The sequence below is a fragment of the Onthophagus taurus genome, unplaced genomic scaffold (genome assembly GCF_036711975.1).
Source record: "Onthophagus taurus isolate NC unplaced genomic scaffold, IU_Otau_3.0 ScKx7SY_15, whole genome shotgun sequence".
In the NCBI taxonomy this organism is placed as follows: Eukaryota; Metazoa; Arthropoda; class Insecta; order Coleoptera; family Scarabaeidae; genus Onthophagus; species Onthophagus taurus.
This window is the reverse complement of record NW_027248940.1, coordinates 982,492-1,008,429: the sequence shown is the minus strand read 5'-3', so window position 1 is coordinate 1,008,429 and position 25,938 is coordinate 982,492. Positions and strand designations below refer to the sequence as shown.

The 25,938-nt window shown below is 24.3% G+C and overlaps 1 protein-coding gene across 1 annotated transcript; it reads left to right on the top strand.

The window, feature by feature from the left end:
* The first annotated feature begins 211 nt into the window (after nt 1-211).
* LOC111419460 (band 7 protein AGAP004871-like) lies at nt 212-25,580 on the top strand. Its single transcript, XM_071200914.1, has 7 exons — nt 212-358; nt 16,424-16,524; nt 16,577-16,732; nt 24,784-24,881; nt 24,939-25,100; nt 25,162-25,327; nt 25,390-25,580. The coding sequence occupies exons 1-7, from the start codon at nt 301-303 to the stop codon at nt 25,504-25,506; spliced, it is 858 nt and encodes a 285-aa protein (XP_071057015.1). The 5' UTR covers nt 212-300; the 3' UTR covers nt 25,507-25,580.
* The last annotated feature ends 358 nt before the right edge of the window (nt 25,581-25,938 follow it).

Here is a 25,938-nt window from a genome sequence, read left to right as displayed (position 1 = left end):
TAAGTATATACAGGGTGTGGTCAAAAATTTCGGATTTATTAAGGATGCACATGCATCGTAATGAGAATCAGATTAGTTTGAACAGGAAGCCGGGTTATTTGTATTTTCTGGTTGCTGTTCGTTACAAGACGGACACGTGGTCGGAACGTGGTGCAACATCAACGTCATAAAGCCTCTGTTTTATCCAGACAAACATCGGGTGCCCCAACGGTGACAGTTATATATAAAAATATTTTTTTAAATATCTCTTCTTCTTGTACTATATTAATAATTATTTTGTTATAATTTTAAAAAATTTTGATGAGTGTGGGTTGGAAAAGAACCGATTCGGGTGGATATGAGTGCTTTTTGGAATATGGTAAGTTTATATTTTTTATTTTGTTTAGATTAGCTTCTCCCTAATCTAATATATACATATTCTGTGTATACATCAAGGAAAAAGGAGTAATCCCCTCTACTTTTTAAAAATGTAAAAGTACAATACGACCTAAATTTTATATATAAACCGTTTTTATGGGGTCGAAACCGTTTGATGAATTTAAAGCGAACAACGATCGATTATTTTTAAAACCGCGACGTTTATAACGATTTTGTTCTTGTGATGTTGCGTTTTTTTCGGGTTATTTCTGTTTTGGTCATGGACGGGGTAATTAGAACGCGAATAAAAGATGATGCGTGCGGGGAATATTTCGGAAATGTGTTCACGGTCGGTTAAAAACTTTAAATCGAGCGATCGAGATGAAAATTTAAATTTAAACCTTCAAATCTTCAAATTTAAAAGAATCATTTAAGAAAATTATTAATTTTATCATGAAATGTTTCGTATAATATTTGTTTTAAATGTGATTTAAAAACGATTATTTTAATAAAAATTTTTGATATCTCTACCAGGTGGCGCTTTATACTGGTATATAAATTAATGTTTTTGAGGTTATCTCAATCAATATTAATCGTATTATTTTTTTTTATAAGAAATATTTGTTTAAAATTGTATTATAAATATCTTTTCTTAATACCATTTTTTAAAATAACGAAATTTTAATATCCCACTGAATAGTACAGTACGTATATTGTTGGTATGTCTTAATAATTATTGATCGTATCGAATTGTCTTATTAACAAATCTTGTTTAGAATTAAATTAGCAACAACTTTTCTTAATGGCGTTTTATAATAGAACGAAATTTTAATTTCCCACTGAACAGTACGTTGGTATAAATATATGACAAGAATTCAGGACATTTTAAAGCAAATTATAGTTTTTATCGAAAAATGTTTTATATAATATTTGTTTCCAATGTAATTTAAAATCGATTATTTTAATAAACATTTTTGATATCTCTATACAGGGTGATTCACATAAGAACCGACACAGAGCAGGGACATATAGAGGACAATAAATTAAGATGATTTAATGCAACTTATCTCTATACCAAGTTGTACCTCTGAGAAGTTATAGGCCTTCAAAGTTGGGTCTTAAATTTTTAAAACATTACCTCATTTCATGTGGAATTTAATTCTAAAACTTTTTTTCCTCTTACTATTTTTTAAAAAATATTGTCGTTTTCATAAAAAACTCAAAAAACTAAAGACGCGTATTTCGTTAAGGCTACTTAAAATCATTGAAAATTCAGTAGTCGGCTGTGAAATTGTACGTAATTTGAGGAATAAACTGTTTATTATGAGCTAAAAAGAGATCATCCATAAACCAATTTAGTTTAGGCATAATAATTTTCTACTGATAAAGAGAAAATCCCCAAAATGTCACTTTTGGTTTTAAAATCGATCATAGCTCAAAAATGAAAGGTGATGACGAAAAGTTTTTTAGGAATAAATTGTTTATTATGAACTAAAAAGACATCATCCATAAACAGATTTGGTTTAGTTATAACGATTTTCTAGTGATAAAGAAAAAATCACCAAAATGTCAAAATTGAGTACTTTTGGTATTAAAATAGATCATAACTCAAAAATTAAAGATGTTGGAGAAAAGTTTATTTGAAACAAATTGTTTATTATGAACTAAAAGGACATTACTCATAAACAGATTTGGTTTAGTTATAATGATTTTCTAATGATAAAAAGAGAAAATCATCGAAATATCAAAATTGAGTACTTTTGGTATTAAAATTGATCATAACTCAAGGACGAAAGGTGATGGAGAAAAGTTTTTTAGGAATAAGTTGTTTATTATGAACTAAAAAAACATCATTCATAAACAAATTTAGTTTAAGTATAATGATTTTCTAGTGATAATGAAAAAATCATCAAAATGTTAAAATTGAGTACTTTTGGTATTAAAATAGATCATAACTCAAAAATTAAAGGTGATGGAGAAAAGTTTATTTGAAATAAATTGTTTATTATGAACTAAAAGAACATTACTCATAAACAGATTTGGTTTAGTTATAATGATTTTCTAATGATAAAAAGAGAAAAACATCGAAATATCAAAATTGAGTACTTTTGGTATTAAAATTGATCATAACTCAAGGACGAAAGGTGATGGAGAAAAGTTTTTTAGGAATAAGTTGTTTATTATGAACTAAAAAAACATCATTCATAAACAAATTTAGTTTAGGTATAATGATTTTCTAGTGATAAAGAAAAAATCATCAAAATGTTAAAATTGAGTACTTTTGGTATTAAAATAGATCATAACTCAAAAATTAAAGGTGATGGAGAAAAGTTTATTTGAAATAAATTGTTTATTATGAACTAAAAGGACATTACTCATAAACAGATTTGGTTTAGTTATAATGATTTTCTAATGATAAAAAGAGAAAATCATCGAAATATCAAAATTGAGTACTTTTGGTATTAAAATTGATCATAACTCAAGGATGAAAGGTGATGGAGAAAAGTTTTTTAGGAATAAGTTGTTTATTATGAACTAAAAAAACATCATCCATAAACAAATTTAGTTTAGGTATAATGATTTTCTAGTGATAAAGAAAAAATCATCAAAATGTTAAAATTGAGTACTTTTGGTATTAAAATAGATCATAACTCAAAAATTAAAGGTGATGGAGAAAAGTTTATTTGAAATAAATTGTTTATTATGAACTGAAAGGACATTACTCATAAACAGATTTGGTTTAGTTATAATGATTTTCTAATGATAAAAAGAGAAAATCATCGAAATATCAAAATTGAGTACTTTTGGTATTAAAATTGATCATAACTCAAGGATGAAAGGTGATGGAGAAAAGTTTTTTAGGAATAAATTGTTTATTATGAACTAAAAAAACATCATTCATAAACAAATTTAGTTTAGGTATAATGATTTTCTAGTGATAAAGCAAAAATCATCAAAATGTTAAAATTGAGTACTTTTGGTATTAAAATAGATCATAACTCAAAAATTAAAGGTGATGGAGAAAAGTTTATTTGAAATAAATTGTTTATTATGAACTAAAAGGACATTACTCATAAACAGATTTGGTTTAGTTATAATGATTTTCTAATGATAAAAAGAGAAAATCATCGAAATATCAAAATTGAGTACTTTTGGTATTAAAATTGATCATAACTCAAGGATGAAAGGTGATGGAGAAAAGTTTTTTAGGAATAAGTTGTTTATTATGAACTAAAAAAACATCATCCATAAACAAATTTAGTTTAGGTATAATGATTTTCTAGTGATAAAGAAAAAATCATCAAAATGTTAAAATTGAGTACTTTTGGTATTAAAATAGATCATAACTCAAAAATTAAAGGTGATGGAGAAAAGTTTATTTGAAATAAATTGTTTATTATGAACTGAAAGGACATTACTCATAAACAGATTTGGTTTAGTTATAATGATTTTCTAATGATAAAAAGAGAAAATCATCGAAATATCAAAATTGAGTACTTTTGGTATTAAAATTGATCATAACTCAAGGATGAAAGGTGATGGAGAAAAGTTTTTTAGGAATAAATTGTTTATTATGAACTAAAAAAACATCATTCATAAACAAATTTAGTTTAGGTATAATGATTTTCTAGTGATAAAGCAAAAATCATCAAAATGTTAAAATTGAGTACTTTTGGTATTAAAATAGATCATAACTCAAAAATTAAAGGTGATGGAGAAAAGTTTATTTGAAATAAATTGTTTATTATGAACTAAAAGGACATTACTCATAAACAGATTTGGTTTAGTTATAATGATTTTCTAATGATAAAAAGAGAAAATCATCGAAATATCAAAATTGAGTACTTTTGGTATTAAAATTGATCATAACTCAAGGATGAAAGGTGATGGAGAAAAGTTTTATAGAAATAAGTTGTTTATTATGAACTAAAAAAACATCATTCATAAACAAATTTAGTTTAGGTATAATGATTTTCTAGTGATAAAGAAAAAATCATCAAAATGTTAAAATTGAGTACTTTTGGTATTAAAATAGATCATAACTCAAAAATTAAAGGTGATGGAGAAAAGTTTATTTGAAATAAATTGTTTATTATGAACTGAAAGGACATTACTCATAAACAGATTTGGTTTAGTTATAATGATTTTCTAATGATAAAAAGAGAAAATCATCGAAATATCAAAATTGAATACTTTTGGTATTAAAATTGATCATAACTCAAGGATGAAAGGTGATGGAGAAAAGTTTTTTAGGAATAAATTGTTTATTATGAACTAAAAAAACATCATTCATAAACAAATTTAGTTTAGGTATAATGATTTTCTAGTGATAAAGCAAAAATCATCAAAATGTTAAAATTGAGTACTTTTGGTATTAAAATAGATCATAACTCAAAAATTAAAGGTGATGGAGAAAAGTTTATTTGAAATAAATTGTTTATTATGAACTAAAAGGACATTACTCATAAACAGATTTGGTTTAGTTATAATGATTTTCTAATGATAAAAAGAGAAAATCATCGAAATATCAAAATTGAGTACTTTTGGTATTAAAATTGATCATAACTCAAGGATGAAAGGTGATGGAGAAAAGTTTTTTAGGAATAAATTGTTTATTATGAACTAAAAAAACATCATTCATAAACAAATTTAGTTTAGGTATAATGATTTTCTAGTGATAAAGCAAAAATCATCAAAATGTTAAAATTGAGTACTTTTGATATTAAAATAGATCATAACTCAAAAATTAAAGGTGATGGAGAAAAGTTTATTTGAAATAAATTGTTTATTATGAACTGAAAGGACACTACTCATAAACAGATTTGGTTTAGTTATAATGATTTTCTAATGATAAAAAGAGAAAATCATCGAAATATCAAAATTGAGTACTTTTGGTATTAAAATTGATCATAACTCAAGGAAGAAAGGTGATGGAGAAAAGTTTTTTAGGAATAAGTTGTTTATTATGAACTAAAAAAACATCATTCATAAACTAATTTAGTTTAGGTATAATGATTTTCTAGTGATAAAGAAAAAATCATCAAAATGTTAAAATTGAGTACTTTTGGTATTAAAATAGATCATAACTCAAAAATTAAAGGTGATGGAGAAAAGTTTATTTGAAATAAATTGTTTATTATGAACTAAAAGGACATTACTCGTAAACAGATTTGGTTTAGTTATAATGATTTTCTAATGATAAAAAGAGAAAATCATCGAAATATCAAAATTGAGTACTTTTGGTATTAAAATTGATCATAACTCAAGGACGGAAGGTGATGGAGAAAAGTTTTTTAGGAATAAGTTGTTTATTATGAACTAAAAAAACATCATTCATAAACTAATTTAGTTTAGGTATAATGATTTTCTAGTGATAAAGAAAAAATCATCAAAATGTTAAAATTGAGTACTTTTGATATTAAAATAGATCATAACTCAAAAATTAAAGGTGATGGAGAAAAGTTTATTTGAAATAAATTGTTTATTATGAACTAAAAGGACATTACTCGTAAACAGATTTGGTTTAGTTATAATGATTTTCTAATGATAAAAAGAGAAAATCATCGAAATATCAAAATTGAGTACTTTTGGTATTAAAATTGATCATAACTCAAGGACGGAAGGTGATGGAGAAAAGTTTTTTAGGAATAAGTTGTTTATTATGAACTAAAAAAACATCATTCATAAACTAATTTAGTTTAGGTATAATGATTTTCTAGTGATAAAGAAAAAATCATCAAAATGTTAAAATTGAGTACTTTTGATATTAAAATAGATCATAACTCAAAAATTAAAGGTGATGGAGAAAAGTTTATTTGAAATAAATTGTTTATTATGAACTAAAAGGACATTACTCATAAACAGATTTGGTTTAGTTATAATGATTTTCTAATGATAAAAAGAGAAAATCATCGAAATATCAAAATTGAGTACTTTTGGTATTAAAATTGATCATAACTCAAGGATGAAAGGTGATGGAGAAAAGTTTTATAGAAATAAGTTGTTTATTATGAACTAAAAAAACATCATTCATAAACAAATTTAGTTTAGGTATAATGATTTTCTAGTGATAAAGAAAAAATCATCAAAATGTTAAAATTGAGTACTTTTGGTATTAAAATAGATCATAACTCAAAAATTAAAGGTGATGGAGAAAAGTTTATTTGAAATAAATTGTTTATTATGAACTGAAAGGACATTACTCATAAACAGATTTGGTTTAGTTATAATGATTTTCTAATGATAAAAAGAGAAAATCATCGAAATATCAAAATTGAATACTTTTGGTATTAAAATTGATCATAACTCAAGGATGAAAGGTGATGGAGAAAAGTTTTTTAGGAATAAATTGTTTATTATGAACTAAAAAAACATCATTCATAAACAAATTTAGTTTAGGTATAATGATTTTCTAGTGATAAAGCAAAAATCATCAAAATGTTAAAATTGAGTACTTTTGGTATTAAAATAGATCATAACTCAAAAATTAAAGGTGATGGAGAAAAGTTTATTTGAAATAAATTGTTTATTATGAACTGAAAGGACATTACTCATAAACAGATTTGGTTTAGTTATAATGATTTTCTAATGATAAAAAGAGAAAATCATCGAAATATCAAAATTGAGTACTTTTGGTATTAAAATTGATCATAACTCAAGGATGAAAGGTGATGGAGAAAAGTTTTTTAGGAATAAATTGTTTATTATGAACTAAAAAAACATCATTCATAAACAAATTTAGTTTAGGTATAATGATTTTCTAGTGATAAAGCAAAAATCATCAAAATGTTAAAATTGAGTACTTTTGGTATTAAAATAGATCATAACTCAAAAATTAAAGGTGATGGAGAAAAGTTTATTTGAAATAAATTGTTTATTATGAACTAAAAGGACATTACTCATAAACAGATTTGGTTTAGTTATAATGATTTTCTAATGATAAAAAGAGAAAATCATCGAAATATCAAAATTGAGTACTTTTGGTATTAAAATTGATCATAACTCAAGGATGAAAGGTGATGGAGAAAAGTTTTATAGAAATAAGTTGTTTATTATGAACTAAAAAAACATCATTCATAAACAAATTTAGTTTAGGTATAATGATTTTCTAGTGATAAAGAAAAAATCATCAAAATGTTAAAATTGAGTACTTTTGGTATTAAAATAGATCATAACTCAAAAATTAAAGGTGATGGAGAAAAGTTTATTTGAAATAAATTGTTTATTATGAACTGAAAGGACATTACTCATAAATAGATTTGGTTTAGTTATAATGATTTTCTAATGATAAAAAGAGAAAATCATCGAAATATCAAAATTGAGTACTTTTGGTATTAAAATTGATCATAACTCAAGGACGAAAGGTGATGGAGAAAAGTTTTTTAGGAATAAGTTGTTTATTGTCAACTAAGAAGACATCATCCATAAACAAATTTAGTTTAGATGTAATGATTTTCAGGTGATAAAGAGAAAATCCCCAAAATGTCAAAATTGGGTACTTTTGGTGTTAAAATCGATCATAACTCAAGAATGAAAGCTGATGGAGAAAAGATGGAGAAAACCTTGTCGTCAAATAACTTTATAACCTATTTGTCAAGTTTGACGCACAATTTCATAGTCGACTACTAAATTTTCTCTTATTTTAAGTAACATTACGAAATACGTGTCTTTAGTTATTTAAGTTTTTTATGCAAACGACAAAGTTTTTTAAAAAATAATACGAGTAAGAAAAGTTTTAGAATTAAATTCCACATGAAATGAAGCAGTAATGTATTATATCCGCCAAAAGGTTAAAAAAAATTGTCAAAATTTAGGGTACCATCACCCTTAATCAACCCTATGAAATGCCGCAATTGAGTTCAGTTTGCTACCAATTAGTACCCTTGGCACACTCATAACGTATACCAAATTTGGTTTTTCTAGCTTTATGTATTACGAAGATATTGAACTTTTTAAAAATTTAAGAGCCAACTTTGAAAGCCTATAACTCCTGAGGTGTATAACTTAGTATAGAGGTAAGTTACGTTAAATCATCTTAATTTATTGTCCTCTACATTACTCTGCTCTGTGTCGGTTCTTATGTGAATCACCCTGTATAATATTTTTAATATACAGGGTGGTTCAGTTTTTAATCGGGAAATTTTACTAGGACGTAGTACTTGCCAGAATAATACAAGTTTTTTATATAAACATATTGTCGCAACTCTTTTGTTTTAGAGCTATGAGCTGTCGATGTTGAGCTAAAAATTTACCTTAAAACCATACCTTAAACTTCCCTAGCGCCCTCCAAGGGGATGAAATTCCCAACCCCTTTGATTTTTTTATAACAACTTTTTAACGCCATGGAATATTAACATAAAAAAATATGGGTTGTAAAGCGTATTCATTATTGGTACTTTTTTGTCTCTTTAGTTTTTTCCTTAAAGATAATAGTTTTAGCGTAAAAAAATAAAATATGCCACATTGTACTGTAAAGCAACCCAAAGCTGACGTATGGTATCACAGTGTGGGGTTCATCTTCAGTCTTGAAAGAGATCTTTGTCCTTCAAAAAAGAATAGTAAGAGCGATTTGCAACGTAAATCAACGATCTTCATGTAGACCGCTTTTCCAACAACTGAATATCCTATCAGTAATATGTATTTATATTTTAGAAATAGCTCATTATATCTACAAGCATAAAACAGCTCTTATACTTCAAAATAATGCTATACACGAACATAACACGCGCTGTGATCACATTGCGATAGCACAGCATAATTTGGCTATTACCTCAAATAGTCCCAATTTTTTAGGAGTAAAAATATACAACCACCTACCGAGACCGTTGAAATCTCTAAATTTAAGATTATTTAAATGTAAGTTAAAGTTATTGTTATTGGAGCATTGTTTCTATCATTTAAGCGAGTTCTTCGAGTTTAACTTGTAACTGGACGTTTTCTTCTGCTCTTTATAAGCGAGGAAATAAAGAGATTATTATTATTATTATTAAAAAAAATTTCAAAAACAAAATGTAAATCTTTGCCTCAACTTTGACAGCTCATAGCTTGAAAACAAAAGAGTTGCGATCTCATGTTTATATAAAAAATTTGTGTTATTTCGGCAAGTACTACATCCTATATAGTAAAATTTCCCGATTAAAAACTGAACCACCCTGTATATATATTTTAATATTTTTGAGATTACCCTAATAATTATTGATCGTATCGATTTTTTTTATAAACAATTGTTGTTTAGAATTAAATTAGAAACAACGTTCCGTAATGACATTTTTTAAAATGACGAAGTTTTAATTACCCACTGAACAGTATGGTGGTATAACATTTCCAAGTGTAAATTTAGCTAAATCTAATCTTTTTAATTTGTTTTAGTAGCTTTAATAAAAGAGAATCCAAAAACAATAAATTAAAAATCAACAAAAAAACGACAACACTAACAGGAATAATAAAAAAAGTACATAAAATAATAAGATAAGTAATAAAAAATAGTAAAAATTTCATTTAACACGAAAACGGTGATTTTCATCAATATTATTTACCAGTGATAAAAGGTAAAATTAAATTTACTATTAGAAACTGCAAAAATAAATGTAGAGTTTTATGATAGAATAAAAAAGTTCTGAACAAACAAATTTTAGGAACAGCCTGTATAACAGTGTTCCCGCGGACCGATCCAACTGAAAATTTAATTCCAACTGCAATTTGAGGACAGTTACTAATTTTATGTACATGAATCGTCATCATTTTTATTCTAGTATATGTGGTTAAATTTGTTTCCCGAGTCAACGAAACACCCTGTATGTATGTTGGTATATTAAATCAATTTTAAAGCAAATTATAGCTTTTATCAAAAAATTTTTCATATAATATTTGTTTATAATGTAATCTAAAATCGATTATCTTTATAAATATTTCTGATATCTCTACCAGGTGGCGCTTTATACTGTTATATATATTAATATTTTTGAAATTATTCTAATAATTATTGATTGTATCGAATTTTTTTATAAACAATATTTATTAAGAATTAGATTACAAACAACTTTTGTTAATACCATTTTCGGATAAAACGAAATTTTAATTTCCCTCTGAACAGTACGTTTTTGTAATAAATCAATTTTAAAACAAATTATAGTTTTTATCAAAAAATGTTTCATACAATATTTGTTTATAATGTAATTTAAAATCGATTATCTTAATAAATATTTCTGATATCTCTACCAGGTGGCGCTTTATACTGTTATATATATTAACATTTTTGAGATTATCCTAATAATTATTGATCGTATCGAATTCTTTTATAAACAATATTTATTAAGAATTAGATTACAAACAACTTTTATTAATACTATTTTCGGATAAAACGAAATTTTAATTTCCCTCTGAATAGTACGTTTTTGTAATAAATCAATTTTAAAACAAATTATAGTTTTTATCAAAAAATGTTTCATACAATATTTATTTATAATGTAATTTAAAAGCGATTATTTTAATAAATGTTTCTGATATCTCTACCAGGTGGCGCTTTATACTGTTATATATATTAATATTTTTGAGATTATCCTAATAATTATTGATCGTATCGAATTTTTTTATAAACAATATTTATTAAGAATTAGATTACAAACAACTTTTATTAATACCATTTTCGGATAAAACTAAATTTTAATTTCCCTCTGAACAGTACGTTTTTGTAATAAATCAATTTTAAAACAAATTATACTTTTTATCAAAAAATGTTTCATACAATATTTGTTTATAATGTAATTTAAAATCGATTATCTTAATAAATATTTCTGATATCTCTACCAGGTGGCGCTTTATACTGTTATATATACTAATATTTTTGAGATTATCGTTATAATTATTGATCGTATCGAATTCTTTTATAAACAATATTTATTAAGAATTAGATTACAAACAACTTTTATTAATACCATTTTCGGATAAAACGAAATTTTAATTTCCCACTGAACAGTACGTTTTTGTAATAAATCAATTTTAAAACAAATTATACTTTTTATCAAAAAATGTTTCATACAATATTTGTTTATAATGTAATTTAAAATCGATTATCTTAATTAATATTTCTGATATCTCCACCAGGTGGCGCTTTATACTGTTATATATATTAATATTTTCGAGAATATCCTAATAATTATTGATCGTATGGAATTTTTTTATAAACAATATTTATTAAGAATTAGTTTTCAAACAAGTTTTATTAATACCATTTTCGGATAAAACGAAATTTTAATTTCCCTCTGAACAGTACGTTTTTGTAATAAATCAATTTTAAATCAAATTATACTTTTTATCAAAAAATGTTTCATACAATATTTGTTTATAATGTAATTTAAAATCGATTATCTTAATAAATATTTCTGATATCTCTACCAGGTGGCGCTTTATACTGTTATGTATACTAATATTTTTGAGATTATCGTAATAATTATTGATCGTATCGAATTTTTTTATAAACAATATTTATTAAGAATAAGATTACAAACAACTTTTATTAATACCATTTTCGGATAAAACGAAATTTTAATTTCCCTCTGAACAGTACGTTTTTGTAATAAATCAATTTTAAAACAAATTATAGTTTTTATCAAAAACTGTTTCATATAATATTTGTTTATAATGTAATTTAAAATCGATTATGTTAATAAATATTTCCGATATCTCCACCAGGTGGCGCTTTATACTGTTATATATATTAATATTTTTGAGATGATCCTAATAATTATTGATCGTATCGAATTTTTTTATAAACAATATTTATTAAGAATTAGATTACAAACAACTTTTATTAATACCATTTTCGGATAAAACGAAATTTTAATTTCCCTCTGAACAGTACGTTTTTGTAATAAATCAATTTTAAAACAAATTATAGTTTTTATCAAAAAATGTTTCATACAATATTTGTTTATAATGTAATTTAAAATCGATTATCTTAATAAACATTTCTGATTTCTCTACCAGGTGGAGCTTTATACTGTTATATATATTAATATTTTTGAGATTATTCTAATAATTATTGATCGTATCGAATTCTTTTATAAACAATATTTATTAAGAATTAGATTACAAACAACTTTTATTAATACCATTTTCGGATAAAACGAAATTTTAATTTCCCTCTGAACAGTACGTTTTTGTAATAAATCAATTTTAAAACAAAGTATACTTTTTATCAAAAAATGTTTCATACAATATTTGTTTATAATGTAATTTAAAATCGATTATCTTAATAAATATTTCTGATATCTCTGCCAGATGGCGCTTTATACTGTTATATATATTAATATTTTTGAGATTATCCTAATAATTATTGATCGTATCGAATTATTTTATAAACAATATTTATTAAGAATTAGATTACAAACAACTTTTATTAATACCATTTTGGGATAAAACGAAATTTTATTTCCCTCTGAACAGTACGTTTTTGTAATAAATCAATTTTAAATCAAATTATACTTTTTATCAAAAAATGTTTCATACAATATTTGTTTATAATGTAATTTAAAATCGATTATCTTAATAAATATTTCTGATATCTCTACCAGGTGGCGCGTTATACTGTTATGTATATTAATATTTTTGAGATTACTTTAATAATTATTGATTGTATCGAATTCTTTTATAAACAATATTTATTAAGAATTAGATTACAAACAACTTTTATTAACAACATTTTGAGATAAAACGAAATTTTAATTTCCCTCTGAACAGTACGTTTTTGTAATAAATCAATTTTAAAACAAATTATACTTTTTATCAAAAAATGTTTCATATAATATTTGTTTATAATGTAATTTAAAATCGATTATCTTAATTAATGTTTCTGATATCTCTACCAGGTGGCGCTTTATACTGTTATATATATTAATATTTTTGAGATTATCCTAATAATTATTGATCGTATCGAATTCTTTTATGAACAATATTTATTAAGAATGAGATTACAAACAACTTTTATTAATACCATTTTCGGATAAAACGAAATTTTAATTTCCCACTGAATAGTACGTTTTTGTAATAAATCAATTTTAAAACAAATTATACTTTTCATCAAAAAATGTTTCATACAATATTTGTTTATAATGTAATTTAAAATCGATTATCTTAATAAATATTTCTGATATCTCTACCAGGTGGCGCTTTATACTGTTATATATATTAATATTTTTGAGATTATGATAATAATTATTGATCGTATCGAATTCTTTTATAAACAATATTTATTAAGAATTAGATTACAAACAACTTTTATTAATACCATTTTCGGATAAAACGAAATTTTAATTTCCCTCTGAACAGTACGTTTTTGTAATAAATCAATTTTAAAACAAATTATACTTTTTATCAAAAAATGTTTCATATAATGTTTGTTTATAATGTAATTTAAAATCGATTATCTTAATAAATATTTCTGATATCTCTACCAGGTGGCGCTTTATACTGTTATATATATTAATATTTTTGAGATTATGATAATAATTATTGATCGTATCGAATTCTTTTATAAACAATATTTATTAAGAATTAGATTACAAACAACTTTTATTAATACCATTTTCGGATAAAACGAAATTTTAATTTCCCTCTGAACAGTACGTTTTTGTAATAAATCAATTTTAAAACAAATTATACTTTTTATCAAGAAATGTTTCATACAATATGTAATTTAAAAGCGATTATTTTAATAAATGTTTCTGATATCTCTACCAGGTGGCGCTTTATACTGTTATATATATTAATATTTTTGAGATTATTCTATTAATTATTGATTATATCGAATTCTTTTATAAACAATATTTGTTAAGAATTAGATTACAAACAACTTTTATTAATACCATTTTGGGATAAAACGAAATTTTAATTTCCCTCTGAACAGTACGTTTTTGTAATAAATCAATTTTAAAACAAATTATAGTTTTTATCAAAAGATGTTTCATATAATATTTGTTTATAATGTAATTTAAAATCGATTATGTTAATAAATATTTCTGATATCTCTACTAGGTGGCGCTTTATACTGTTATATATATTAATATTTTTGAGATTATCCTAATAATTATTGATCGTATCGAATTCTTTTATAAACAATATTTATTAAGAATTAGATTACAAATAACTTTTATTAATACCATTTTCGGATAAAACGAAATTTTAATTTCCCTCTGAACAGTACGTTTTTGTAATAAATCAATTTTAAAACAAATTATACTTTTTATCAAAAAATGTTTCATATAATATTTGTTTATAATGTAATTTAAAATCGATTATCTTAATAAATATTTCTGATATCTCTACTAGGTGGCGCTTTATACTGTTATATATATTAATATTTTTGAGATTATCCTAATAATTATTAATCGTATCGCATTTTTTTATGAACAATATTTATTAAGAATTAGATTACAAACAACTTTTATTAATACCATTTTCGGATAAAACGAAATTTTAATTTCCCTCTGAACAGTACGTTTTTGTAATAAATCAATTTTAAAACAAATTATACTTTTTATCAAAAAATGTTTCATATAATGTTTGTTTATAATGTAATTTAAAATCGATTATCTTAATAAATATTTCTGATATCTCTACCAGGTGGCGCTTTATACTGTTATATATATTAATATTTTTGAGATTATGATAATAATTATTGATCGTATCGAATTCTTTTATAAACAATATTTATTAAGAATTAGATTACAAACAACTTTTATTAATACCATTTTCGGATAAAACGAAATTTTAATTTCCCTCTGAACAGTACGTTTTTGTAATAAATCAATTTTAAAACAAATTATAGTATTTATCAAAAAATGTTTCATATAATATTTGTTTATAATGTAATTTAAAATCGATTATCTTAATATATATTTCTGATATCTCTACCAGGTGGCGCTTTATACTGTTATATATATTAATATTTTTGAGATTATGATAATAATTATTGATGGTATCGAATTCTTTTATAAACAATATTTATTAAGAATTAGATTACAAACAACTTTTATTAATACCATTTTCGGATAAAACGAAATTTTAATTTCCCTCTGAACAGTACGTTTTTGTAATAAATCAATTTTAAAACAAATTATACTTTTTATCAAAAAATGTTTCATACAATATTTGTTTATAATGTAATTTAAAATCGATTATCTTAATTAATATTTCTGATATCTCTACCAGGTGGCGCTTTATACTGTTATATATATTAATATTTTTGAGATTATGATAATAATTATTGATCGTATCGAATTCTTTTATAAACAATATTTATTAAGAATTAGATTACAAACAACTTTTATTAATACCATTTTGAGATAAAACGAAATTTTAATTTCCCTCTGAACAGTACGTTTTTGTAATAAATCAATTTTAAAACAAATTATAGTTTTTATCAAAAAATGTTTCATATAATATTTGTTTATAATGTAATTTAAAATCGATTATCTTAATAAATATTTCTGATATCTCTACCAGGTGGCGCTTTATACCGTTATGTATACTAATATTTTTGAGATTATCGTAATAATTATTGATCGTATCAAATTGTTTTATAAACAATATTTATTAAGAATTAGATTACAAACAACTTTTATTAATTCCATTTTATGATAAAACTCAATTTTAATTTCCCTCTGAACAGTATGTTACGAATTATTGTTTTTATCGAAAAATGTTTCGCATATAATTTGTTTAAAATATAATTTAAATCCGACTTATGTTAATTCACATATCTTATTAATCGATCGGCTAAAAAGCGTGCGGGATAATACGAAGCATATAATAACGTAAACATTAAAGCACGATAAATTTAAAATTATGAACCACGGTATACTAAAATTCTTGAAATATTTAGATCAACTCCTTTTTTATATACAAAGCAAAAACCAGCGAGAGGTAGTGGTGGGGAGTCATTCTCGGAAAATTGTTTGATTTTTCTCGGAAAACGCCTATTTAACGTTACTCTCTTCATAAAAGTGGAAGCTACGTTTTAATTAGAGTGTTTTCATTTAATTCGTTTTTATTGGTTTTCATTTTATAGAAGAACCCAGCACAATGGGATGCGTGGAATTGGCTGCGACGATCGGGTCGATTGTTATTTTGGTTTTGACGTTACCATTTTCATTGTTTTGGTGTTTTAAGGTAACTTTTTTTTTTATTAATATATTTAAGAAAATAATTATTTTAATAAAAGGTTGTTCAAGAATATGAGAGAGCAGTAATTTTTCGTCTTGGACGACTTCGAACTGGAGGAGCTCGGGGTCCGGGAATTTTTTTCATTCTTCCTTGCGTCGATAGTTATTGTAAAGTCGATTTAAGAACAGTCAGTTTTGATGTTCCACCTCAAGAAGTAAGCTAATTTATATTTTAAATCAAATTATTTTTTTATCTAAAAATGTTTCCTATAATATTTGTTTATAATTTAATTTAAAATCGATTATTTTAATAAGAATTTTTGATATCTCCACCAGGGGGCTCTGTATACTAGTATAAAAGTCAATATTTTTGTGATTATCTCAATAATTATTAATCGTATCGAATTATTTTATACACAATACTTGTTGAGAATTCGATTAAGCACAACTTTTATTAATGATATTTTTTAAAATAACACAATTTTAACTTCCCACTGAACAGTACGGTGCGTTAATTCCGCGATAAATCAGGCATTTTTATCAAAAAATGTTTCAAACAAAATCTATTTAGAATTTAATTTAAAATCGATTATTTTAATAAGAATTTTTGATATCCCCACCAGGGGGCTCTGTATACTAGTATAAAAGTCAATATTTTAGTGATTATCTCAATAATTATTGATCGTACCGAATTATTTTATAAACAATACTTGGTGAGAATTAGATTACGCACAACTTTTATTAATAACATTTTTTTAAATAACACAGTTTTAATTTCCCACTGAACAGTACGGTGCCTTAAAATTTCGAGATAATTCAGGCATTTTTATCAAAAAATGTTTCATACAAAATTTATTTAGAATTTAATTTAAAATCGATTATTTTAATAAAATATTTTGATATCTCCACCAGAGGGCTCTGTATACTAGTATAAAAGTCAATATTTTTGTGATTATCTCAATAATTATTGATCGTATCGAATTATTTTATACACAATACTTGTTGAGAATTAGATTGCGCACAACTTTTATTAATAACATTTTTTAAAATAACACAGTTTTAATTTCCCACTGAACAGTACGGTGCGTTAATTTCGCGATAAATAAGGCATTTTTATCAAAAAATGTTTCATACAAAATCTATTTAGAATTTAATTTAAAATCGATTATTTTAATAAGAATTTTTGATATCTCCACCAGGGGGCTCTGTATACTAGTATAAAAGTCAATATTTTTGTGATTATCTCAATAATTATTGATCGTGTCGAATTATTTTATAAAAAATATTTGTTGAGAATTAGATTACGCAAAACTTTTATTAATGATATTTTTTAAAATAACACAGTTTTAATTTCCCACTGAACAGTACGGTGCGTTAATTTCGCTAAAATATAAAGCATTTTTATCAAAAAATGTTTCATACAAAATTTATTTAGAATTTAATTTAAAATCGATTATTTTAATAAAAAATTTTGATATCTCCACCAGAGGGCTCTGTATACTAGTATAAAAGTCAATATTTTAGAGATTATCTCAATAATTATTGATCGTATCGAATTATTTTATACACAATACTTGTTAAGAATTAGATTACGCACAACTTTTATTAATAACATTTTTTAAAATAACACAGTTTTAATTTCCCACTGAACAGTACGGTGTGTTAATTTCGAGATAATTCAGGCATTTTTATCAAAAAATGTTTCATACAAATTCTATTTAGAATTTAATTTAAAATCGATTATTTTAATAAGAATTTTTGATATCTCCACCAGGTGGCTCTGTATACTAGTATAAAAGTCAATATTTTTGTGATTATCTCAATAATTACTGATCGTATCGAATTATTTTATAAACAATACTTGGTGAGAATTAGATTACGCACAACTTTTATTAATAACATTTTTTTAAATAACACAGTTTTAATTTCCCACTGAACAGTACGGTGCGTTAATTTCGCTAAAATATAAAGCATTTTTATCAAAAAATGTTTCATACAAAATCTATTTAGAATTTAATTTAAAATCGATTATTTTAATAAGAATTTTTGATATCTCCACCAGGTGGCTCTGTATACTAGTATAAAAGTCAATATTTTAGAGATTATCTCAATAATTATTGATCGCATCGAATTATTTTATACACAATACTTGTTAAGAATTAGATTACGCACAACTTTTATTAATAACATTTTTTAAAATAACACAGTTTTAATTTCCCACTGAACAGTACGGTGGGTTAATTTCGAGATAATTCAGGCATTTTTATCAAAAAATGTTTCATACAAATTCTATTTAGAATTTAATTTAAAATCGATTATTTTAATAAGAATTTTTGATATCTCCACCAGGTGGCTCTGTATACTAGTATAAAAGTCAATATTTTTGTGATTATCTCAATAATTACTGATCGTATCGAATTATTTTATAAACAATACTTGGTGAGAATTAGATTACGCACAACTTTTATTAATAACATTTTTTTAAATAACACAGTTTTAATTTCCCACTGAACAGTACGGTGCGTTAATTTCGCTAAAATATAAAGCATTTTTATCAAAAAATGTTTCATACAAAATCTATTTAGAATTTAATTTAAAATCAATTATTTTAAAAAGAATTTTTGATATCTCCACCAGGGAGCTCTGTATACTAGTATAAAAGTCAATATTTTTGTGATCATCTCAATAATTATTAATCGTGTCGAATTATTTTATAAAAAATATTTGTTGAGAATTAGATTATGCACAACTTTTATTAATAACATTTTTTAAAATAACACAGTTTTAATTTCCCACTGAACAGTACGGTGCGTTAATTTCGAGATAATTCAGGCATTTTTATCAAAAAATGTTTCATACAAAATCTATTTAGAATTTAATTTAAAATCGATTATTTTAATAAGAATTTTTGATATCTCCACAAGGTGGCGCTGTATACTAGTATAAAAGTCAATATTTTAGAGATTATCTCAATAATTATTGATCGTATCGAATTATTTTATACACAATACTTGTTAAGAATTAGATTACGCACAACTTTTATTAATAACATTTTTTAAAATAACACAGTTTTAATTTCCCACTGAACAGTACGGTGGGTTAATTTCGAGATAATTCAGGCATTTTTATCAAAAAATGTTTCATACAAATTCTATTTAGAATTTAATTTAAAATCGATTATTTTAAAAAGAATTTTTGATATCTCCACCAGGGGGCTCTGTGTACTAGTGTAAAAGTCAATATTTTAGAGATTATCTCAATAATTATTGATCGTATCGAATTATTTTATACACAATACTTGTTAAGAATTAGATTACGCACAACTTTTATTAATAACATTTTTTAAAATAACACAGTTTTAATTTCCCACTGAACAGTACGGTGCGTTAATTTCGCGATAAATCAGGCATTTTCATCAAAAAATATTTCATACAAAATCTATTTAGAATTTAATTTAAAATCGATTATTTTAATAAGAATTTTTGATATCTCCACCAGGTGGCTCTGTATACTAGTATAAAAGTCAATATTTTTGTGATTATCTCAATAATTATTGATCGTATCGAATTATTTTATAAACAATACTTGGTGAGAATTAGATTACGCACAACTTTTATTAATAACATTTTTTTAAATAACACAGTTTTAATTTCCCACTGAACAGTACGGTGCGTTAATTTCGAGATAATTCAGGCATTTTTATCAAAAAATGTTTCATACAAAATCTATTTAGAATTTAATTTAAAATCGATTATTTTAATAAGAATTTTTGATATCTCCACCAGGGGGCTCTGTATACTAGTATAAAAGTCAATATTTTTGTGATTATCTCAATAATTATTGATCGTGTCGAATTATTTTATAAAAAATATTTGTTGAGAATTAGATTCCGCACAACTTTTATTTATGACATTTTTTAAAATAACACAGTTTTAATTTCCCACTGAACAGTACGGTGCGTTAATTTCGCGATAAATCAGGCATTTTCATCAAAAAATGTTTCATACAAAATCTATTTAGAATTTAATTTAAAATCGATTATTTTAATAAGAATTTTTGATATCTCCACCAGGGGGCTCTGTATACTAGTATAAAAGTCAATATTTTTGTGATTATCTCAATAATTATTGATCGTGTCGAATTATTTTATAAAAAATATTTGTTGAGAATTAGATTACGCACAACTTTTATTAATGACATTTTTTAAAATAACACAGTTTTAATTTCCCACTGAACAGTACGGTGCGTTAATTTCGCGATAAATAAGGCATATTTATCAAAAAATGTTTCATACAAAATCTATTTAGAATTTAATTTAAAATCGATTATTTTAATAAGAATTTTTGATATCTCCACCAGGGGGCTCTGTATACTAGTATAAAAGTCAATATTTTTGTGATTATCTCAATAATTATTGATCGTGTCGAATTATTTTATAAAAAATATTTGTTGAGAATTAGATTACGCACAACTTTTATTAATGACATTTTTTAAAATAACACAGTTTTAATTTCCCACTGAACAGTACGGTGCGTTAATTTCGCGATAAATAAGGCATATTTATCAAAAAATGTTTCATACAAAATCTATTTAGAATTTAATTTAAAATCGATTATTTTAATAAGAATTTTTGATATCTCCACCAGGGGGCTCTGTATACTAGTATAAAAGTCAATATTTTTGTGATTATCTCAATAATTATTGATCGTGTCGAATTATTTTATAAAAAATATTTGTTGAGAATTAGATTACGCACATCTTTTATTAATGACATTTTTTAAAATAACACAGTTTTAATTTCCCACTGAACAGTACTGTGCGTTAATTTCGCGATAAATAAGGCATTTTTATCAAAAAATGTTTTATACAAAATCTATTTAGAATTTAATTTAAAATCGATTATTTTAATAAGAATTTTTGATATCTCCACCAGGGAGCTCTGTATACTAGTATAAAAGTCAATATTTTTGTGATTATCTCAATAATTATTAATCGTGTCGAATTATTTTATAAAATATATTTGTTGAGAATTAGATTACGCACAACTTTTATTAATAACATTTTTTTAAATAACACAGTTTTAATTTCCCACTGAACAGTACGGTGCGTTAATTTCGCGATAAATAAGGCATTTTTATCAAAAAATGTTTCATACAAAATCTATTTAGAATTTAATTTAAAATCGATTATTTTAATAAGAATTTTTGATATCTCCACCAGGTGGCTCTGTATACTAGTATAAGAGTCAATATTTCTGTGATTATCTCAATAATTATAGATCGTATCGAATTATTTTATAAACAATACTTGGTAAGAATTAGATTACGCACAACTTTTATTAATAACATTTTTTAAAATAACACAGTTTTAATTTCCCACTGAATAGTACGGTGCGTTAATTCCGCGATAAATCAGGCATTTTTATCAAAAAATGTTTCATACAAAATCTATTTAGAATTTAATTTAAAATCGATTATTTTAATAAGAATTTTTGATATCTCCACCAGGGGGCTCTGTATACTAGTATAAAAGTCAATATTTTTGTGATTATCTCAATAATTATTGATCGTATCGAATTATTTTATACACAATACCTGTTAAGAATTAGATTACGCACAACTTTTATTAATAACATTTTTTTAAATAACACAGTTTTAATTTCCCACTGAACAGTACGGTGCGTTAATTTCGCGATAATTCAGGCATTTTTATCAAAAAATGTTTCATACAAAATCTATTTAGAATTTAATTTAAAATCGATTATTTTAATAAGAATTTTTGATATCTCCACCAGGGGGCTCTGTATACTAGTATAAAAGTCAATATTTTTGTGATTATCTCAATAATTATTGATCATACCAAATTATTTTATAAACAATACTTGGTGAGAATTAGATTACGCACAACTTTTATTAATAACATTTTTTAAAATAACAGTTTTAATTTCCCACTGAACAGTACGGTGCGTTAATTTCGCGATAAATCAGGCATTTTTATCAAAAAATGTTTCATACAAAATCTATTTAGAATTTAATTTAAAATCGATTGTTTTAATAAGAATTTTTGATATCTCCACCAGGGGACTCTGTATACTAGTATAAAAGTCAATATTTTTGTGATTATCTCAATAATTATTGATCGTGTCGAATTATTTTATAAAAAATATTTGTTGAGAATTAGATTACGCACAACTTTTATTAATAACATTTTTTTAAATAACACAGTTTTAATTTCCCACTGAACAGTACGGTGCGTTAATTTCGCGATAAATCAGGCATTTTTATCAAAAAATGTTTCATACAAAATCTATTTAGAATTTAATTTAAAATCGATTGTTTTAATAAGAATTTTTGATATCTCCACCAGGGGACTCTGTATACTAGTATAAAAGTCAATATTTTTGTGATTATCTCAATAATTATTGATCGTGTCGAATTATTTTATAAAAAATATTTGTTGAGAATTAGATTACGCACAACTTTTATTAATAACATTTTTTTAAATAACACAGTTTTAATTTCCCACTGAACAGTACGGTGCGTTAATTTCGCGATAAATCAGGCATTTTTATCAAAAAATGTTTCATACAAAATCTATTTGGAATTTAATTTAAAATCGATTATTTTAATAAGAATTTTTGATATCTCCACCAGGTGGCTCTGTATACTAGTATAAAAGTCAATATTTTTGTGATTATCTCAATAATTATTGATCATACCAAATTATTTTATAAACAATACTTGGTGAGAATTAGATTACGCACAACTTTTATTAATAACATTTTTTAAAATAACAGTTTTAATTTCCCACTGAACAGTACGGTGCGTTAATTTCGCGATAAATCAGGCATTTTTATCAAAAAATGTTTCATACAAAATCTATTTAGAATTTAATTTAAAATCGATTGTTTTAATAAGAATTTTTGATATCTCCACCAGGGGACTCTGTATACTAGTATAAAAGTCAATATTTTTGTGATTATCTCAATAATTATTGATCGTGTCGAATTATTTTATAAAAAATATTTGTTGAGAATTAGATTACGCACAACTTTTATTAATAACATTTTTTTAAATAACACAGTTTTAATTTCCCACTGAACAGTACGGTGCGTTAATTTCGCGATAAATCAGGCATTTTTATCAAAAAATGTTTCATACAAAATCTATTTGGAATTTAATTTAAAATCGATTATTTTAATAAGAATTTTTGATATCTCCACCAGGTGGCTCTGTATACTAGTATAAAAGTCAATATTTTTGTGATTATCTCAATAATTATTGATCGTATCGAATTATTTTATAAACAATATTTGTTGAGAATTAGATTACGCACAACTTTTATTAATGACATTTTTTAAAATAACACAGTTTTAATTTCCCACTGAACAGTACGGTGCGTTAATTTCGCGATAAATCAGGCATTTTTATCAAAAAATGTTTCATACAAAATCTATTTAAAATTTAATTTAAAATCGATTATTTTAATAAGAATTTTTAATATCTCCACCAGAGGGCTCTGTGTACTAGTATAAAAGTCAATATTTTAGAGATTATCTCAATAATTATTGATCGTATCGAATTATTTTATACACAATACTTGTTGAGAATTAGATTACGCATAACTTTTATTAATGATATTTTTTAAAATAACACAATTTTAATTTCCCACTGAATAGTACGGTACGTTAATTTCGCGATAAATAAGGCATTTTTATCAAAAAATGTTTCATACAAAATCTATTTAGAATTTAATTTAAAATCGATTATTTTAATAAGAATTTTTGATATCTCCACCAGGGGGCACTGTATACTAGTATAAAAATCAATATTTTAGAGATTATCTCAATAATTATTGATCGTATCGAATTATTTTATACACAATACTTGTTGAGAATTCGATTACGCACAACTTTTATTAATAACATTTTTTAAAATGGCACAGTTTTAATTTCCCACTGAATAGTACGGTGCGTTAATTTCGCGATAAATCAGGCATTTTTATCAAAAAATGTTTCATACAAAATCTATTTAGAATTTAATTTAAAATCGATTATTTTAATAAGAATTTTTGATATCTCCACCAGGTGGCTCTGTATACTAGTATAAAAGTCAATATTTTTGTGATTATCTCAATAATTATTGATCGTATCGAATTATTTTATAAACAATACTTGTTTAGAATTCCATTATAAACAACTTTTATTAACAACACTTTTTAAAATAACTTAATTTTAATTTTATATATATTATTTATTAATTTTTAGGCTTTAACAAAAGACTCAGTAACCGTAACAGTTGATGCTGCCGTTTATTATAGAATTCAAGACCCATTAAACGCCGTAGTTAAAGTTACCAATTACAGGTAAAGTCTTCTTAATTATTTATTTATTTTTGATTTTAATAAAAACTTTATTTTCAGTAATTCAACGAGACTACTAGCAATGACAACTTTAAGAAATATTTTAGGAACAAGAAGCTTAGCGGAAATATTATCAGATAGAGAAGCGATTTCTCACGCGATGCAGACCTCGTTAGATGTTGCCACTGAACCATGGGGTGTTAAAGTGGAAAGAGTTGAAATGTAAGTCATTAAACACGTTTCGAAGCAATAAATAAAATAATAAATTTAATAATGAAATTAGTAAAGATGTGAGTTTGCCTCAACAACTACAAAGAGCGATGGCGGCTGAGGCTGAGGCATCGAGGGAGGCTCGAGCGAAAGTTATCGCCGCTGAAGGTGAAATGAAAGCTTCCAGAGCTTTAAAAGAAGCTTCCGATGTTATAAATGAAAGCCCTGCGGCTTTACAGGTAATTTTTAATTATATATATGTATAGTATTATACATAACAGATTTTGTTTATATTTTTTAGCTAAGATATTTACAAACATTAAACAACATCTCCGCGGAAAAAAATTCAACAATTATATTTCCTTTACCCCTGGATTTGTTGGCGCCTTTTTATACGAATAGAACTCAAATTTTTTAAATATTACTAGCAATCCTGTCTATTTAATTCTTAAGATATGAAAAAAACTTTATTATTAAATTTGTAAGAAAAAATATGGTTGTTTTTAATTTAACTTTACACCTCGATAATCATGATTGAAAACGTCGAATTTAAAATAATCGTATTTTAATAACCAATTGAGATATTGCGATGAAGTAAGAAGCATTTTGAAGAAAATTTTATAAACATTTAATGTGATGAAAATCATTTTTTCAAATCATCAAATTTAATCATTATGATTTTTTTGAGTACAACTCTCCAGGTCGATAATCGTGGTGATTAAGTTTGAAAATATCTCAAGAACTAATGTAGATATAAAATTGTTGTTATTCCTTTTCGATTCAGAATTAAATTTAAAATCGAAAATAAAGAGGAACTTTTTATTGTATCGGCTTTCGTTTTTGAGATATT